The following is a 20,668-nucleotide window of genomic DNA, read 5'->3' on the forward strand; positions in this document are numbered from 1 at the left end:
GGTATATAGATCAGGTCCTCAGGGTGCCCTAGTGGTCATGATGATCATATGCATCTCAAAGCTATCCCAACAATCTAATCATGCAGTCAGAGCCACGCACCAACTGTAGAAATAAACGTACCCATGTCAGCATGAAATACTGCGGGCCACCACCAATCACCCCGACGCGCGTTTCGCACACATACAGCTTTCTCACACTCCCCTTGGATACACTAATGTCTCTGGTTAGGCTATATAGAGAAGACTGTTGTTGGAATACCATACCCAGCATTGGGCTTACCACCACTTTTTGCTTGTAAATCCCTCTTTGTTCTATCTCTGTGCAGTCTTTTTATATTACTGCATTTTAATGTGGTTTTGGTCTACATTATAATTGTTCAATAAAGATAACTAATTTTTTAATTGAATTGTCAGTGGTATCTTTGGATGCTTTGGCACCCAAATATAGGTTAATAATTTGTACAATCCACTGTACCATACTTTGAGATATTATTTATGGTGAAATTAAACAATGCCATATCTCCAGCCAATATGAAACATGTATGTTTTTTGAATATTAGTTTGAGTCACCTATTGGTCAAAGCAGGAAGTGCAGCGTGATACAATTCCAGTCTGTCTCTAGAGCAGGGGAGGGGTGCACAAACTTTTTAGGTCTCGGGGTCAAACTGAACTAATTCTTCCCCCTCAAAGAGATGGCCACACAATGCATCATTAGTACATAATGGGCAGTAAAAATCAAATGCTTGTTTCCCCAACCCCCTTTCCCTATATTCATACACAGTTGTTTCGGCCCGGTTTGCACGTGTTTTCTATGGGGAGTAAGCAGCTGCCAGGCGGTGCTGGCGGGGGCTTGTCCCCACGGAGAAAAAAAAAGTATTCTCAAATTAGAAAATTATTCCCTATCCACGGGGGACTAATACTAATATATCACTAAAATACTGTATATAGAGCAAGCAGATCCTTTAAAAAAATCTATGCAGCCAACACTTTTCTTTACTTCCACCCAACATCCGGTCACTCTGATAAGCTGTTGCTTTAGCTAAGGGAACCTGATCACAGGTTCAAGTCCATAGGGGGAACTAAAAAAATGAAAATTGAAAGTGATTTTAAAAAGTTTTTAAAATTATATAAATATATATACATATAAATATATATATATATATATATATGTGTATGTATATTATATATATATTAAATCAAGAGAATATTAAAAAAATAATATTTGGTATCACTGCATCTGTAAAAGTCTGATCAAAATCTAACATTTATCCGATAAGGCAAGAGAGAGAAAAACAAATTGAGATGCTAAAAACGCCTCTATTACTGCACCTCCCCAAAAAATGCAAAGCTTTTATGCACCCCAAAGTGGAACAATAAAAACTATGGCTAGGTACAGAAAAAACAAGCTCTCATACAGTAACATCCACAGAAAAAGAAAAAAGTTACGGTCTCAAAAAATGGCGACACATTTTATTTATTTTTTTTTACAAAACGTCAGAATTTTTTTAATCACTAAAATATTAATAAAAAAAGTTTGGTATCTCCGTAATTGTACTGAGCTGGAAAATCATGTTACTGGGTCACAAATGCTGTAAAATTGAAGGTTTAAAAAAGAAAAAAATGGGGGAATTGCATGTTTTTCATCATTTCACCCCAATTGAAATGTTGTTCAGTACATTATATGGTAAAATGAATGGGGTCATACAAAACTACAACTCGTCCCGCAAAATACAAGCCCTTGGACAGCTATGTCGTCAGAAAAAAAAAGTTATGGCTCTTCTCTTAGAAATGGAGAAGGAAAAAAAGAGAAATTTAAAAAGGAAAAATGACCCTGTCAGGAAGGGGTTAATGTAATGTGTATAAGGGGGCTTGTGTCTTCTTTCTGACATCGGGAAGCATATATGTAGCCAAATGATTGGGGGGCCGCACACAATGGCATTACAGGCCACATGTAGTCCCCAGGTTGTGCACCCCTGATCTAGAGAGGTAATGATTAGCAGGGCAGGTAAATTGGAGGGCTCCCCTGACGCACTTTAAGGGGGTTCTAGAACTTTTAATAAAAAAACACTAACTAAAGTTCTAACTTTCTAAATTTGGTTCTCAGTAGCAGATCCCAAGGATGACGCTGAAGTAGTAAGGGGGGCATTGTTCACTGTCCCTACATAGTGGAAACATCCATGGGCACAAGGAAGACTTGGGGTTCGTACGACGAGACAGCTGATCCCGGTGATATATAGGTTATAAGACGATGGTATAGTAGTCACAGTGCTGGAATGCCTGCAAGAGGTTAAAGCACTAAATTACTCATGAGGTGCTTATGATCCCTTAAAAAACCTGAATTTCAGAGCCCTCCTGTTTTCAAGTAAACTCAGCGCACAGGGTATACAGACACAGCGCGGTCCTCAAAGACAGCCGGAAAGGGGTCGGCAACACCGCACCAAAACACCGTGCCATTGGTCCCTCAGGCAAGAGTTGAAGTGGAGCAGCTTTATAGACTTGCACGGGTGCAGTTTTTTTGTTTAATGCAGCGCTCAGAAGGCAACTCTATCCTCCTGTCTCCTGTTCCAGCAGAGGGTGCTATTCATGGTGGCGAAATTGTCGTCTTCTTCCTGCTCCTTGGCAAGTTCAATGAACACCTGCGGGTGGCAAAGTCACAAGGAATTGGCATTTTGCAATGATGCGTACGTGGGATGCAAGCATTTAACCACTCCCCCAGAAAGGTATTAACAATAACATTTAAAAATGGGAATAACCCTGTAAGTCTTGTGGACTGAGAGCTCAAATTAAATGTGTCATGTGACTAAACATCAAAAAAAAGGAAATAAAACTGCATTTTTGTCTATAAATGGCAAAAACATTTCTAATTTAGCGTGCCTACAGTATAACCATATAGAGGGGACCTGTCACATGCTCAAAAAAATGAAATAAATATAAAAATCCCTGCGCTCCCCTGATTCTGCGGCTCTTTTCTGTTTTGCGTTGCAAATTCATATTTGTTTCTTCTGGAGTGCACTATGTGAAATCTCTAACTATATGTGTTTCCTCAGAGTCTTCTCTGTGGACGTGTGCTAACACCCTTCCCTCCCAGATTCTGCCAATCACAGCTCAATCAGTTAAGGAGTCTCAGAAGCTGTGATTGGCAGTGTCTGGGAGGAAAGGTTGTTAGCACACGTCCACAGAGAAGACTCTGAGGAAACACATAGTTAGAGATTTCACATAGTGCGCTCCAGAAGAAACAAATGTGAATATCTCTGCAATGGAGCAATGCAAAGCAAAACAGAAAAGAGTGGCAGAATCAGGGAAGCTCAGAGGTTTGTTTTTTTTTTTTTACAAGCGATTTAACACACTATTCTGAGCAAGTAACAGGTTCTCTTTAAAGGGGGTTGTCCACGACTCAGACAACCCCTTCTCAATTACAACGTTCCTTCACATAGAATAAAATTAGCCTATACTCACCTTCGGTGCCACACCAGCGACTTTGGATCTCCCGAGGCTGGCGTAACGTTATGTCACGTGAACCCTGAAGCCAAACAGTGGCCACCAATGGGCTGCGTCATTCTCACTTCCTTTGGACGAAACTGATATCGGGAAAAAGTGAGAGCTGTGACTTTCTCAGTTACGTCTGAAAAAAGTGAGAGTGAAGCGGGCCATTAGTAGTCGCTGATTGCGGCAGGGCTATGTGACAATGTCACGATAGCCCCGGGAGACCCAACAGCACTGTAACGATGTCCGGACCGGAGTATAAGGTGTTTTTATTCTGAGTGGGGGAATATTGTGAGTGAGAAGGGGCTGTCTGAGTAGTGGACAACCCCTTTAAGTCTTGTGGACTGAGAGCTAACCTCAAATGTAGCACTGGCTGTAATTAAAATATTCATTATGGACTAAATATCATTAAGAAGATGACACAAAAACTGGCATTATTCTCAGCATAGCAATCTTTGCTTCTTTAGGATGGGTCTGCTGCGCCCAACATTACTCAGGAGACCTCAATCATTTATGGGATCTATCAGTATATTATATGTGTTGGAAAAGCTCCTTTACATGGAAATTAACCCAACATTACCTGTTCGAGCGTTGACTGTGAAAAGCTGTACTCCTCCACATTGAATGATCGCTTCACTGGAGAAAATGGATACAAAATAAATCTCAATTCAATCCATAACATCTATATTAACTCTTGAAGAACTCTTCCGGAGTCATAACTTTTTTTTCCCGTCAACATAGCCGTAGGAGGGTTTATGTTTTGCGGGGTGAGTTGTAGGGTTGAAAAATGCCATTCACTTTACCATATTATATTATGTACTAGAAAAAAACGAAGTAAAAATTCCAAGTGTGGAGAAATAGTGAAAACAAAACAAAACAATTACGCTATTGTTATTTGTCGATACAGAATTCATTATGGGCAAAGAATAATCTTAAACAGAATTCTCCAGGTCAGTACGATTCTGATGATAAATAAAACTAAATAAGTTAGGTATTATTTTAGTGGCTTAAAAAAAATCATAACTTTGTATAAAAATACTTGCTTAGTGCAATCGTTCTCGGAGACCCCTTTTTTATTTTTGTTATTGTCATTTTTATGGGTGCCACATACAACACATTGATCACTTTGTATTACATTTTTTTGGGGGAATGCAAGATGTCAAAAACAGGTGCTTTTATTTTAATAAATTTTATAATTTCATAGATCAGACTTTTGTGGAAGCAGTAATAAAAAATGTCTATGTTTTATTGCTTTAATGTTGGATTGGGGAAAAGGGGCCGATTCAAAATTTTTTCGCATTTTCTAATATATACAAAAAAATTATTACCTTTTACTTTTTTTTTTTTTAGACCTCCTATGGAATTGGAACCTGCGATCACTAGTACTATATACTGCAATACTACACTATATATTAAAAATCATACGTCCCCCAATGAAGCGACAGAGAAAAATCATGATCTCCTATGAAGCCCTGCCACTGGCTGAGCTTCATGGGAGTACAAACATGGCAGTGACAGGAAACCCATCATCATCCTGCAATCTTGCTTTTTGTGGGCAGATCAGCCCGCCAAGGAGCTTGCATACAGATCACCAGCATTTAAATTCCGCTGTCACAAATTGACAATGGCACTTAAACAGCAGTGATCGGAGCTAGCTCCAGTCACTTCTGTTAGAAGTAGGTGCTGGCTGTTTAACACAGTTGGCTTAGCTCCTAAGTCGGCTCCATGCATCCCACGTAGAACGTACATGGTACACGTACATCCTAGAACTGCAATGGGTTGAATATTGATGATCTTGAGTATCAGATCACTGATGGTCTATAAGGGCCACAATGTTCCAGTGACTAACGAGTAGTATTTCTGGCGCAGCTCACGTAGGTGCATATGCACCTCTTAATGAATTCAGCGTCTTGTACTCCAGCAAGACTGGTAAAGCATGAGTGCGCGCTAAGCCAGTCTTGATGAATCAGACCCCAAGGAGTTTTTCTAGGCCGTCTTCAATCATTGATGTGGCATAATAACTAATGATGTTCTCACCTTGCTCCAGATTAAAGAACGCCTGTGACAGGGACTGGACGTCACTTTTAGGAACTTTGTATGACATCAAGGAGGCAAAACTGAAATCAGGATAATTATATTATTAAGGAGGATTGCATGGCCTATAAGTCTCCCTATGACAGTTTGGTGCTTTCCTAAAAAGGAAGAACTTTACCCCTAACACACTTTGGCAAAGACCTCTCACCCAGCCAACCAGTCTCCTACTTTACACTGTTGAAGGGTTTAAAAACCTTGTATTGTAAAAACCCATCGCGCCCTGCAATCAATCCTACTGACAGCTGTCATCTCTACCCAATTCGGGGCAATATGGGCGATTCGGTTGAGCCTCATCATACCTCTCTTGCCGGCTAGCATTGGGGAAGTGTTTCAGGATCTCCCGATGCAGGAGCTCCATCTGCTGCACCCCCGAGTCAGCATCGAGCTTCAGATCTAAGGAGAAATGGCGACCAAACTTACTCTTCAGGTGCTGAACTGAGCCGATATATCTGGAATGAAAGGCAAGGACAAACCAAATAACAAGTTACATCTCAGAAACATCACCCATGTGATGGGTCATACGATTTATCCATGGACTGCACCCACCTCAGCTCCCCAGATACTATGATAGCCACCCGGTCACACACAGCTTCAGCCTCCTCCATGAAATGCGTGGTTAGCACTGCCGCCTGCTCTTTGCCTTTGAATGTCGACCGTATCACTTGCCTGAAGACGCATGACAGAGGTGAGTAATGACACAGCCATAAAAAGGTATAAAAAAAAAGCAAACAAAAGCAGTGCAAAGCCCAGCCGTGCTCACCACATGCGCTGCTTGGCCTTGGAGTCCATGCCGTTGGAGGGCTCATCCAACAGGACGACGTCAGGATTCCCCAGCATGCTGAGTGCAAAACACAACTGGAGAGGAAACAGTATATTTATAGGCCTCTCCCGGGGGAAACGTTTATCTACAAGTCAGGCCTAAAAGGGTTAAAATTACCTTTCGCTGGGATCCCAAGGAAAGCTTCTTAGCCGGTTTACGGAGATCTTCCTTCATATCCAGAGTCTCTACTATCCTGCAATCAGAGAAGCCATGAGAAGTGAGGACGGCAATACAAGTGGGCTGCGTATCAGTTGTATCATACAGCCAGCATGAGCCTCCAAAAGCAGAGATCAGAGCCAGCTTCCATCCCTGCTGTAGAACGAAGGTGCAAGGCGCCAATGGTTTACTATATCAGACGGGGGCCTACTAAAGGCCCCTATCACTGTTCCCCTTGTACTCATATGAAGCCCAGGCCATAGCTGGGCTTCACAGGAAACTGTTAAATTCACTACATACTGCAATACTGAATGATTGCAGTCTATGATACAAGTGATCAAACAAATGCAGTCTCAAGTTAAAATGGTTTAAAAAAATATAAAAAAATATTCCCAATGTATAAGTAAAAAATAATAATAAAAAAAGAAACACATATATTATTGCCATATCTGCAAATGTAACATCTATCAAAATATAAAAGTATTTAATACAAATGATAAGCACTGAAAAATAAAAAAAATAAATGTTTTTAAAAATATAATTTTTTTTTATTCCCAATAGAAAAATAAATAATAAGAATGAAAAAAAGAAACACATTCAGTATTGCCACATTTGCAATAGTCAGATCTATAAATAAAATTATTTAACCCAAATAATAAGCACTGGAAACGCAAATCAAAAATTTTTTTGTTGCGGCCCCACCTCCAAAAATGCAATAAAAAGCAATCAAAATGTTTCATATAGGCCAAGATTGTGCCAATATAAACTGCAACATGGTGCACAAAAACCAAGCTGTCACTCAGCTCCAGTGACAGAAAAAAAAAGTTACGAGTCTCAGAAAATGGTAAAACTATTTTTTAATTACTAAAATAATAAAAAAAAATATACAAGTGTCAGCCATGATCTTACTGACCTGGTGAATCATGTTGCCAGTACGGTTTTACTGCACAATGAAAGTCTTTAAATCGGAGCTTAAAAGAACAATGGCCGAATTACATGATTTTCGCCATTTCACCCTGGAATTTTTCCCTATTTTTTCAATCACTTAAATTATATTAAAAATAAACTATACAATTTTTGGTATTTCCGTAATCGTCATGTTACCAGGTGGTTTCTTCCACACAATGAACACCGTAAAAGCAAAACTCAAAAAACAATGGTGGAAATGCAGTTTTTTTTTTTACATAATTTAGCCCACTAGGATTTTTTTTCTAATGGGGTCATTCAAAAGTATAACTTGTCCTGCAAAAAAAACAAAATACAAGGCCTCATATGGCGACATGAATGCAAAAATAAAAAGTTATGGCTCTTGGGAGAAAGGGAGGCAAAAAAACAAGCATACAAAATGAAAAAAGGGGTTAGAAAAATGTGCAGTTACATTCATAATCCAGTTATTAGACTTCGTACCTTTTTATTATCTCTTTCAGGTTGCTTTTGCTCATGCCTTTGATGGATCCGTAGGTCTCAAGGTGTTCCTCTAGCTTCACCTCCGGCCACAGATAGTTTACTTGGGGCGAATACCCCACAAATTGTACAGCGTCGCTCCCTCGTTCTGCAGAGTCTGTGTCACCTATCAAAATCTAAGGACATAATATCGACCGGATATATTAATACAACCCAAATCACACTGTAATGTCGTCCTTATTGTTCGGTGCCCTTTTTACATGGAAAGATAATCGTTCCGGATCATCCGCCTGTAGAAACATGGCAGCGATCAGCTGATGAACAAGCAGGGAGTGTGTAACAGCTGACAAACAAGAAGGGAAAGTATTACAGCTGACAAACAAGCAAGGGGAGGAATAACAGCTGACAAATAAGCAGGGGGTATATAACAACTGACAAACAAGCAGTGGGTGTATAAAATCTGACAAATAAGCATGGAGTGTATAACAGCTGACAAACAAGCAGGAGGTGTATTACATTGAAATCTCACTAACCTGTCCAGCATTAGGTTCGGTCTGACCAACCATGATGTCCAGTAATGTGCTTTTTCCCGCTCCGTTTGGCCCCACCAATCCAAGAATTTCTCCTGGAAAAAAGAGCAGATTATCCACGAGAGACCCCCACTATACATATATCTATGTGCGTTCTCCGCAGCGACCGTCATCACCTTTTCTTACACAAAACGATATGTTATTAGCGACTAGTTTTCTCATCGTCTTTCCAATGATGGTTTTGCCTTTTTCTTGATATTCTTTATGTAGCCCGCTGACCATGATGGCAGGCTTCTGGAGTAGAAGAGAAGTGGATGACAATTAGTCCCCTAAGTAGACTTAAAAAAACAAGTAAGAATACAAAAAAAGGTAGAAAAAAATCTAAAAAGAAAAAAAAATACAGAAAAATTTGCATCATTCTCTCATTTTCCTTCATTAAAAATAAAGAAATTTGAAAAATTAAATATATTTGGTATTACTGTGTCCCCCAAAAAAGTCGGAACAAAATATACAATTATTGAAGTTGTATTATTGAAGCCAAAAAGAAAGAAAGAAATAGAAACGGAACAATTGCCACTTTTTGCTTGCCACAGTTTTCCAACCCCCCCAAAAAAAGAAATGCAACAAAAAGCCAACAAAATTTCATATGTACTCTATAATGGTATCAATAAAAAAATCTGCTATTTATGGGTCTCAAAAAATTGGTGACACAAATTTTTTTTTATACGAATTTCAGATTTTTTTCACCACTAAAATGACAAAAAAAATTGGACAAGTTTGGTATTGATGTAATCGAATTGACTTGGAGAATTATTTTGCTAGGTCATTTTTACTGCAGAAAATCAAGTCCTCATATGGATGTGTCTGGTCTTGGAATAAGGGAAGGTAAAAAACAAAAATTCCGGGGTCCTTAAATGTCCTAAGAACTTTTTTTTTTTTTACGAGTTATAAATGGTCATACCTCGTAGCAGTTTGATGCCATGTACTCGCCAACCCTAGCTCTTTCCACCCGCACATCCTCATCCTCATCTTCTGGCACCTCTGTGAACTTCCACGTCTTATTTTTCTTAGCTTTCGTCCTGCGATGAAAATGCAGTGTAACATTTACATTGGGACCTGGCGAACTTTCCATCTAATGTCTTCAATATCCACAGCCAGTATACATATAATCACGTACCTGAAAACAGGGTCTTTCCTTATGGACTTGCCTCCATTCTTTACCTCCAGGTAACCCAGAATTAGGAGTAAAATCACACACTGCAGATAAGGCTGCAAAGATATGTACCCATATATCAGCATTTCATGTGCCCATTAGCAGCAGTAATGCTTTATTATTCACAATGAACTGCTCAGAAATGGGACAAGGAAGAACCTCTGGAGCTTACTGGTTTAAAGGCGTTATCCCAGGAGTTACTTTCATATTAAATATCCATTTTAAAGTAATTTGCAGTGCTTCTAGGAAGAAAACTATCTTTTCATCATTTTTTGCTTTAGTGTTTACCCCATTCTGCTGCTGGGTCAGACTATGGGCTAAATCAGTCTCCTCCCCCCTCTGGCAGCAGATGGTATGGCACCTTCTTACTACCCCTGCAGAAGGAGACTTTCAGGAGACTGCCATTATCCTGCAGAGATTTAGCTTTATGCCCTGCTTGTCAGGAAAGGAGCAATACTCTGATTCCGTGGGTTGGCTTTGGACAAAATTAGTCTCCTTTCTCCTCTGGCAACTGACAGTATAACATCTTCTTACTACCCTTGCAGAAGAATCCTTCTCATTTGTACTGCCATGCTACTTAAGAGACAATGTTTCTTCCCCAAACAGTAGGGTAGAAACCAATTTCCACTGGCTGCTCTGCTGCTGAAGGTGGGCTCTATATAGAATCTGTTTCCTCCCCTCTGGAAGATAACATTATAGTCCCTTCTTGCTTTCTCGGAGTAAAAAATCTTCTGTTATACGGCCATGAAGAGAAGAGAATCTGCTCCTTCCCTGACAAGCAGGACACAAAGCTATTTCTATTGGCTCATTTTCTGCCAAGAGTGGCTCTGGGATGAATCAATCTGCTTCCTCCTTTGGAAGCTGACAGTATAGTCCCTTCTTGCTTTAACTGAAAAATGAGTTTTCTCAGCTTTACTACCATGTACTGCAGAAGTTCTGCTCTTTCCATGACAATCAGGGTGGAAAGTCATTTCCACTGGCTGTTTTGATGCCAATGGTGAACTCTGGACAGAATTAGTCTCCTTTCCCCTCTGGCAGCTAACAATATAATCCATTCATGCTTCAAATTAACAAGGAGTTTTCTCAACTATACTATCATGCTACTGCAGAAGCTCAGCTCATTACCTGACAATCAGAGTAGAAAACTATTTATATTGGCTGCTCTGCTGTTTAGGTCAGACTCTGGTCAGAATTAGCCTTCTTCCCCCTCTGGCACCTAACAATATACAGTGGGTACGGAAAGTATTCAGACCCCTTTAAATTTTTCATTCTTTGTTTCATTGCAGCCATTTGGTAAATTCTAAAAAGTTCATTTTTTTCCTCATTAAAGTACACTCTGCACCCCATCTTGACTGAAAAAACAGAAATGTAGACATTTTTGCAAATTTATTAAAAAAGAAAAAGTGAAATATCACATGGTCATAAGTATTCAGACCCTTTGCTCAGACACTCATATTTAAGCCACATGCTGTCCATTTCCATGAGATCCTCCTTGAGATGGTTCTACTCCTTCATTGGAGTCCAGCTGAGTTTAATTAAACTGATAGGACTTGATTTGGAAAGGCACACACCTGTCTATATAAGACCTCACAGCTCACAGTGCAAATGAGAATCATGAGCTCAAAGGAACTGCCCAAGGAGCTCAGAGACAGAATTGTGGCAAAGCACAGATCTGGCCAAGGTTACAAAAGAATTTCTGCAGTACTCAAGATTCCTAAGAGTACTGTGGCCTCCATAATCCTTAAATGGAAGAAGTTTGGGACCACCAGAAGTCTTCCTAGACCTGGCTGTCCAGCCAAACTGAGCAATTGTGGGAGAAGAGCCTTGGTGAGAGAGGTAAAGAAGAACCCCAAGATCACTGTGGCTGAGCTCCAGAGATGCAGTAGGGAGATGGGAGAAATTTCCACAAAGTCAACTATCACTGCAGCCCTCCATCAGTCGGACCTTTATGGCAGAGTGGCCCTACAGAAGCCTCTCCTCAGTGCAAGACATATGAAAGCCCGCATAGAGTTTGCTCAAAAACACATGAAGGACTCCCAGACTATGAGAAATAAGATTCTCTGGTCTGATGAGACGAAGATAGAACTTTTTGGTGATAATTCTAAGCGGTATGTGTGGAGAAAACCAGGCACTGCTCATCACCTGCCCAATACAATCCCAACAGTGAAACATGGTGGTGGCAGCATCATTCTATGGGGGTGTTTTTCAGCTGCAGGGAAAGGACGACTGGTTGCAATTGAAGGAAATATGAATGCGGCCAAGTACAGAGATATCCTTGATGAAAACCTCTTCTAGAATGCTCTTGACCTCAGACTTGGCCGAAGGTTCACCTTCCAACAAGACAATGACCCTAAGCACACAGCTGGAATAACAAAGAAGTGGCTTCAGAACAACTCTGTGACCATTCTTGACTGGCCCAGCCAGGGCGCTGACCTAAACCCAATTGAGCATCTCTGGAGAGACCTAAAAATGGCTGTCCACCAACGTTCACTATCCAACCTGACGGAACTGGAGAGGATCTGCAAGGAAGAATGGCAGAGGATCCACAAATCCAGGTGTGAAAAACTTGTTGCATCATTCCCTAGAAGACTCATGGCTGTACTAGCTCAAAAGGGTGCTTCTACTCAATACTGAGCAAAGAGTCTAAATACTTATGACCATGTGATATTTCAGTTTTTCTTTTTTAATAAATTTGCAAAAATTTCTACATTTCTGTTTTTTTCAGTCAAGATGGGGTGCAGAGTGTACTTTAATGAGAAAAAAATGAACTTTTTAGAATTTACCAAATGGCTGCAATGAAACAAAGAGTGAAAAATTTAAAGGGGTCTGAATACTTTCCGTACCCACTGTAGTCCATTCTTGTTTTAACTGAACAAGAAGTTTTCTCAGCTATACTGTCATGCTACTTCAAAAGCTTAGCTTGTTCCCTAACAATCAGGATAGAAAGCTACTTACACACGTGGTCAAAATTGTTGGTACCCCTCGTTTAATGAAAGAAAAACCCACAATGGTCACAGAAATAACTTGAATCTGACAAAAGGAATAATAAATTAAAAATCTATGAAAATGAACAAATGAAAGTCAGACATTGCTTTTCAACCCTGCTTCCATGGAATTTAAAAAAAATTTAACTCATGAAATAGGCCTGGACAGAAATGATGGTACCCCTGACTTAATATTTTGTTGAACAACCTTTGAGGCAAGCACTGCAGTCAAACAATTCCTGTAACTGTCAATGAGACTTCTGCACCTCTCGACAGGTATTTTGGCCCACTCCTCATGAGCAAACTGCTCCAGTTGTCTCGTGTTTGAAGGTTGCCTTTTCCAGACGGCATGTTTCAGCTCTTTCCAAAGATGCTCAATAGGATTTAGGTCAGGGCTCATAGAAGGCCACTTCAGAATAGTCCAATGTTTTCCTCTTAGCCATTCTTGGGTGTTTTCAGCTGTGTGTTTTGGGTCATTATCCTGTTGCAAGACCCATGACCTGTGACTGAGACCAAGTTTTCTGACACTGGGCAGCACTTTTCTCTCTAGAATCCCTTGATAGTCTTGAGATTTCATTGTACCCTGCACAGATTCAAGACACCCTGTGCCAGATGCAGCAAAGCCACTCCAGAACATAACAGAGCCTCCTCCATGTTTCACAGTAGGGACAGTGTTCTTTTCTTGATATGCTTCATTTTTTTAGTCTGTGAACATAGAGCTGATGTACCTTGCCAAAAACTTCCATTTTTGTCTTATCTGTCCGTAGGACATTCCACCAGAAGCTTTGTGGCTTGTCAACATGTAGTTTGGCAAATTCCAGTCTGGCTTTTTTATGATTTTTTTTCAACAATGGTGTTCTCCTTGGTCGTCTCCCATGAAGTCCACTTTGGATCAAACAACGACGGATGGTGCAATCTGACACTGATGTTCCTTGAGCTTGAAGTCCACCTTCAATCTCTTTAGAAGTTTTTATGAGCTCTTTTGTTACCATTCGTATTATCTGTCTCTTTCATTTGTCATCAATTTTCCTCCTGTGGCCACGTCCAGGGAGGTTGGCTACAGTCCCATGGATCTTAAATTTCTGAATAATATGTGCAACTGTAGCCACAGGAGCATCAAGCTGCTTGGAGATGATCTTATAACCTTTACCTTTAACATGCTTGTCTATAATTTTCTTTCTACTCTCCTGAGACAACACTTTCCATTTCTTCCTCTGGTCCATGTTGAGTGTAGTGCACACCATGTCACCAAACAGCACAGTGAGTATCTGTAGCCCTATATACAGACCCACTGACTGATTACAAGATTGTAGACACCTGTGATGCTAATTAGTGGACACAACTTGATTTAACATGTCCCTATTGTCACATTATTTTCAGGGGTACCATCATTACTGTCCAGGCCTATTTCATGAGTTGAATTTTTTTTTAAATTCTGAGGTAGCAGGGTTGAAAAGCAATGACTGACTTTCATTTGTTCATTTTCATAGATTTTTAATTTATTATTACTTTTGTCACATTCAAGTTATTTCTGTGACCATTGTGGGTTTCTCTTTCATTAAACGAGGGGTACCAACAATTTTGACCAAATGTGTACATTGGTTCCTACGCTGTTGACGGTCAGAATTCGTCTCCTTCCCGTTCTAGCAGATAATATATTCCCTGCCTGCTTCCACCGAGGGATTTTTTGCAAGTGTATTGTCACCTCTGTACATTCCCTGAAAATCAGATTGGAAAGCTACCTCCTTTGGCTGCTTTGCAGCTGGGGGCAGTCTCTGGACAGAATCAGTCTCCTTCCCCTTCTGGTAGCGAACAATTTAGTCCCTTTCTGTTTTCAGTGAAATGATTTTCTCAGGTATATTTTCATGCTACATGAGATGCTCTGCTCCTTCCCTGACAAGCAGAACAGAAATCTATTTCAATTGGCTGTTCTACAGTGATCAGATGATCACCATACAGAGTCCTAGCTGGGGGGGGGTGACTGACTGAGCATAACGCCTCTGCAAAGTTTATTATTCCAAACAGCTAAGGTATAGGTCATTTTTTTGCAGGGTCAATGGCGTTCACCTGGCGGACATTTGACATAAACGCCGAGGCAAACTGCATGTGTGAACATCTTACAAGTGGCGTAGAGAAAAAAAACGTCTCACCATTATTCTGTCAGCAGGATAAGACGCAGTTTATGTGTCCTGACACATCCATCATACAGACCACCAAGAATGCTGATCCCCTGCTGTTTCCTAAAGTAACACATAAGGCAACTGCTCTTACTTACAGATATGACGGACACCAGCACTCTTCCCAGTTGTGTGTAGCTGTTTTCATCTCCTGACACTTTCCAGGACATCTGCAAGACAGAAATACCAATGAGAACAAGCACAACCAGTGTCACTATATGTGGCGACCAAGACAGAAGACCAGAACAGGTGAAAATAAAGATAAACAAACCTATACCCCTCTTCAATCCCCAATCCTCAACTAGCCACACTGGTCTCTGTTTATAGCCTGCAGGGATCAGGTGTCAGTCATCAATCACTGTGACCACTGCAGACAAGCTGACGGCCTCCGATAACACTACACACGACATTAGAAACTGGAGATTTTTATGTGCCCTTCCTAGGGTCCTAGGCAGAGGCGTACATAGAAATCATGGGGCCCCATAGCAGGAGTTCTAATGGGGCCCCATAGCAGAAGTTCTAATTGCCCCCACCCCCCCAAAAAAAATGTAAAATAATTGTCGGGGGTCACAGAAGAGCATACCTCACAACTTTCCAGCCTTTGCATAGTACTTTTCCTCCTGCTGAAGTCCTAGATTCTTCTTTCATTGCCCCCATAAAGAATTATGCAAACAAAAGTGCCCCCCAAACACAGTATGATACCCCCATTTTGATACCCCCATGTGAGGGCCTGCTGCGGGCCCCCCGTCTTACGGGCCCCAAAGCAGTGACGTGTCCTGCCGCCATTGGCGGCAGGCCAGTGGTCTTAGGGCAGTGAAGGGATTAAAGGGAACTTGTCACTAGAGTCATGCTGCCCGGGGTTTGGATAGCATAAATCGAGCGACAGGTTCCCTAAATGCCTGTACCCCTAGTGCCAGCCAGTTAATGCCAGCATTCCTGATGGTCTACGGTAAGGCTATGTGCCCACGATGCAGAAATGCTACGGATTTTTCCAGAGCGTTTCTGCATCTCCCTGGCAGAAAAAACGCATGCGGATTGTACATGCGGATTGTACATGCGTTTTCCTGCCAGGGACATGCGGATGTGAAGCGTTCTTCACATGCATTTTCGCATGCGGGTTGACAAGCGCTTTCCAAGCGATTTTAGCATCACTTGGAAAGTGCTTGTCAACTTGGTCACACTATATAAATCCATGCAAACAGCATGGATTTATATAGTGTGACCCTAAAGAATGGTTAAAAATAAAAAAATAAATATATACTTACCTTCCGATGGCCCCCGGAGTCTTACTTCGCTCCGTCCTGGCTGCCGGCAGATCGCGGTACACTGAAGGACCTGCTGACATCAGCATCGCCTGACCCGTCTCACATGATTGACGTCAGCGCAGGTCCTTCAGTCCACCGCGATCTGCCGGCATGGGAGGACAAGCGCAGCGGGGGCCAAATATAAGGTAAATATAATATTTATTTTTTATTTTATTCTTTTTTTTACAGGTTCTATGGTACCCAGGTCCGGAGGAGAGTCTCCTGTCCTCCACACCCGGGTACCATCCGCATATTGGAACGCATGGAATGCGCATCTACATATACAATGATGCGGAATCCATGCGTTCCAATGCAAGTCAATGGCGGCGAAAACGCAGCGCTTCCGCAAAATAATTGGTAGTGCTGCGTTTTTTTCCGCAATGATAATCCGCAGCGGAAATTTCTGCAGCATGTGCACAGCACATGTGGATTATCATTGGGGAACATAGCAGGCCTTCTACCATGCGTTTTTTAAGCGTTTCTGCTACTGCAGAAACACTTAAAACACGCATCGTGGGCACACAGCCTAAGGCGCAATCCGCATGCGTTTTTTCTGCCAGGCAGATGCAGAAAAGCACAGGAAAAATCCGGAGCATTTCTGCATCGTGGGCACATAGCCTAAAGGTCTTGTTTCAGATTCCTGCTTCTTCCCAGCACTGATTATGGAGATAATTGCAGAGAGGAGACAGAGAGAGAGAACTGTGCAGTGATACAATTACAGTTCTCTATGATTGGGCAGGGCCCTATCATTAAAAAATCACTCCCATTACATTTTTTATGACCTAAAACTGTGTAAATTTGTATGTAAGACAGTGTAGGTGAGTTAATATACTCAACGATCGCCATCTGCCCCAGTTTCTAACGCCGTTTCGATCCTCTTCTCACTCACTTCTATTCTGACACTCTGGATAACGTGGGGCTATGTGTAAGCTGGAAGTCACTTTTACAATATAAGTCTATGTACATTGTAAAAGCAACTTCCAAGAAACACACAAACTCCAATGTGAACCAGCAAATCAGAACCAACTCTACCGTTCCATGATTCTAGAACTGGAGACACGCTAGTGAGTAGAGGGTCGGAGCAGCGCTGGAAACTGGGCAATCGGTGAGTATATTAACGCGGTTATAATACATTACACATACATTCACAGAGGTTTAGGGCATACAAAATTTCATGGGAATGGTTCTTTTATAAAATTATTCAGGATTCGGCCACCATCTTTCAAAAATAAAGCCACTGTCATCTTCGAGTTGTGTGTGGTATTGCAGCTTTGCACGATTCACACCAGTGGAGCGGTGCAGCAATACCAGTAAGAAAGGGGTGTAACTATTTTTTGAAGAAGGTGGTGTTAAGAGTTAGATTAATCTACTAAACTGTAATGCTTGATAAAATATGTCTTGAATAGATTCACGCTGTAGATGTGCAAACATGCCGGCAGATGTGTTGACAGTAGTTCTCGAGACCGTGACTTTTTCACCTTCTGAGAAACAATCATTCTTGCTTATTTACTGGAATTCGCTATTGAATGTGTATCACTTTGTAAACATGCGCAAGGCTTGGACTGTTTGACATAAATAAACGCTGGCTCTGGGACTTGCCCAAGAGCCATATAGACCCGACACTTAAAGTGTTCATGTTATTTTAATTTTTAGTGCATAAATCAATAGTACACGTACAAATAAGCAACTTTGTAATATATGTTATCAGAGAAATATACTTCTTTTTTCTCTAGGGCTGAACATTCATTCTCAAAATTCTCATTTTTGATAATGAATGATCAGTCCTGATGGAGAAAGAAAGCAGATTTCTCTGATAAGATATATTACAAAGTGGCTTATTTTTACGTGCACTATTAATTTATGTAATAAAAATTAAAATGACAGGAACACTTTAAAAGTTGTCTGTGTACTCTCTGGCCAGCGGTTCCTACTGAACACAATCTGAAAAGGTAACCCTTTATGGAGCAAATCGGGCTACTCTTACAGCATCGATTTCATGCTTTTTTATACACAGAGAATAAAAGTAAAGCTCACCAATGCACAATTTTCCTAAATTGAGAGAGAAAAATGCATGCAGGTATACTAGAAAGACACAAGCAAAATGATGAATAGTGCTTACTCTTGAGAAACAAATCAGGACTCCAATAAGTGGGTAGATAGGAATAAATATAGAGAAGAGATCGTGACACACTGTGGAGATCAAATCGTTGCCGATGACGGAGGCTAGCTCGATCACGGTGATGGTGATCAATCCCGTCTAAAAGACAAAAAAGGAGGAAACATGATCCCTAAGTGAAACATTCACACGTGACAGAACGTTTGTAGTCATCATAGGGGCCACCAAAGAAGACCTGTCGTAGCGGGACACCTGAGCCACCATGCTGGTCTGCCCATGCAGGACTGGCGGTGCGGGTCAGGAGATGCATTTTTAATGCTACGTAAAACTTAATTAAGTCATTGTAAATCCAGATGTAACAGCACTGATGGGGCACATACATTTTAGATGAGCAATTCCTATAGATCCCTCATACACATGGACACTTGGCGGAGTATCCATGCAATTTCACATGTGGGGAGAAGAGAATAATCTGCTGCCAGGAACATCTTATCTTCAAAGGGAACATAGGAATGGGCATGCTGAAACACTACATGCCTGATCCTTCCTTAGCCTAACATCTGTCTGCAGGGTCATGCTGATTTTCATAAAAATGTATGAGCACTTTAAATGGTCACGGTCATTTCAAAAAGCTAATGTGTATCAGATCGCCAACATAGACCGTATCAAAAACGGAATAAACTTTCGTTACCAAAAAAGTTTTGATTTTTGAGAAATTACTTTAAAATTATGTCTCCTTTCTGAGCAACTTGCAGATGCAGACCACTGCCTGTTATCAAGAGTGATCCGTCTATAGTTACAGAGTAGCAGGGCAGACTTATATTATGCCCATGGCTGTATGTAATTGCTGGTTTTTCATACCAGATTAGCTGTGCAGTTCCCTCATCACATTTATTCCACTTGCCTCCTTGTTTCTTATAGCAAATTAGCAGCGCAATTCCACTTTTCTCCTCCATTTGTTTTGCACCGTGGACAAAGGAACATCAAGATCTCTGGAAATGGATGTGTAACGTTGACATTATTCAACAATTTTGGTTTTCAAGTCCTCAGACAGTTCTCTTCTCCTCTTTCTGTTCTCAATGCTTAGTGTGGCACAAACAGACACACAATGCAAAAATTGAGTCAACTTCTAACCTTTTTATCTGGTTTCAGGTGTGATTTTCATGTTGCCAACACCTGTTACTTGCCACAGTTGAGTTTGAATGAACACCACATGCTGGAAACAAAGTTGTTTACCCTCAATTTTGCAAAGAAGCCAACAATTTTGTCCAGCCCAATTTTGGGGTTTTGTTTGAAATTATGTCCAATTTGCCTTTATTTCTCAGGTTTTTGGTGTTGTTCCAATACACACAAATGAAATAAACATGTGCATAACAAAACCTGTATAATTGCAATAATTTTCTGGGAGAAATACTTGTCAACACTTTTGGCCATGACTGTATCTGATGCTATTGCAGATCTGTGGGAAAGCTGTGTCCACGTTAAAACAGACACTGTAAGGATATGTTCACACGTTGCGTTTTTGCAGCATTACTTGGTGCGTTTTTTTAATGCAAATTAAAAGCTGCTTTTTACCGTACCAGCAAAAGTTGGGAGATTTCAGAAATCTCATGCACACGACTGCTTTTTTTTTTACTGAATTGGAAAACTGTTGCTTTTTTTAAAACTGCAGCATGTCAATTCTATCAGCGTTTTTGCAGCATTTTTCACCATTGAAAGCAATGAGAAAGAGAAAAAAAGCTGCAAAAAATGCAACCTTGCATTTTTGCTGAATGAAACTAACTTTAATAAACAAGTGCTGTGGACAAATGACAGATATAATCTGCACCAAAATAGAAGTTTTTTTGTAAGCATCTTTTTCACTGCCAAAAGAGCAGGTTTTGGCTGCAGAGAAAAAAAAAACACAACAAAAAAGCAACGTGTGAACATAAAATCTGTGATGTGTGCAGATACCCTGACTGAGTTTGCCATTGTATCTCCTCTTTGCATTGCACTAATAAAATCTTCAGAGAACTGGAAAAAAAAAAGTTTTCGAGTGGTTCACACAGCTGGACAGGCGCAAGAACTGGTAGGATGAAAAAGTGGAAGATTAGCACATACAGTGGTGGCCAAAAGTATTGGCACCCCTGCAATTCTGTCAGATAATACTCAGTTTCTTCCTGAAAATGATTGCAATCACAAATTCTTTGGTATTATTATCTTCATTTAATTTGTCTTCAATGAAAAAACACAAAAAGAATTGTCCTAAAGCCAAATTGGATATAATTCCACACCAAACCTAAAAAAGAGGGTGGACAAAAGTATTGGCACGGTTTGAAAAATCATGTGATGCTTCTCTAATTCGTGTAATTAACAGCACCTGTAACTTACCTGTGGCACCTAACAGG

General features: G+C 40.6%; 1 protein-coding gene across 2 annotated transcripts in view; it reads right to left on the reverse strand.

Moving 5' to 3' along the window:
• Positions 1 to 364: 364 nt before the first annotated feature.
• ABCA5 (ATP binding cassette subfamily A member 5) overlaps positions 365 to 20,668 on the reverse strand; it is a 113,867-nt gene continuing 93,563 nt past the window's right edge. For both annotated transcript variants that reach the window (XM_073682525.1, XM_073682526.1), the window contains 14 exons: positions 18,285 to 18,422; positions 14,960 to 15,031; positions 9,665 to 9,756; positions 9,449 to 9,566; positions 8,664 to 8,781; positions 8,491 to 8,582; positions 7,961 to 8,133; positions 6,515 to 6,590; positions 6,338 to 6,432; positions 6,124 to 6,243; positions 5,877 to 6,026; positions 5,521 to 5,600; positions 4,064 to 4,119; positions 365 to 2,636 (listed from right to left, as the gene is read on the reverse strand). In XM_073682525.1, the coding sequence (XP_073538626.1) occupies positions 2,532 to 2,636; positions 4,064 to 4,119; positions 5,521 to 5,600; positions 5,877 to 6,026; positions 6,124 to 6,243; positions 6,338 to 6,432; positions 6,515 to 6,590; positions 7,961 to 8,133; positions 8,491 to 8,582; positions 8,664 to 8,781; positions 9,449 to 9,566; positions 9,665 to 9,756; positions 14,960 to 15,031; positions 18,285 to 18,422 (1,485 nt within the window). In that variant the 3' untranslated portion in view covers positions 365 to 2,531. The remainder of the gene's footprint in view (positions 2,637 to 4,063; positions 4,120 to 5,520; positions 5,601 to 5,876; positions 6,027 to 6,123; positions 6,244 to 6,337; positions 6,433 to 6,514; positions 6,591 to 7,960; positions 8,134 to 8,490; positions 8,583 to 8,663; positions 8,782 to 9,448; positions 9,567 to 9,664; positions 9,757 to 14,959; positions 15,032 to 18,284; positions 18,423 to 20,668) is intronic.

The sequence above is a fragment of the Phyllobates terribilis genome, unplaced genomic scaffold (genome assembly GCF_046119375.1).
Source record: "Phyllobates terribilis strain yellow unplaced genomic scaffold, ASM4611937v1 Scaffold_5__5_contigs__length_657084704, whole genome shotgun sequence".
Taxonomy (NCBI): domain Eukaryota; kingdom Metazoa; phylum Chordata; class Amphibia; order Anura; family Dendrobatidae; genus Phyllobates; species Phyllobates terribilis.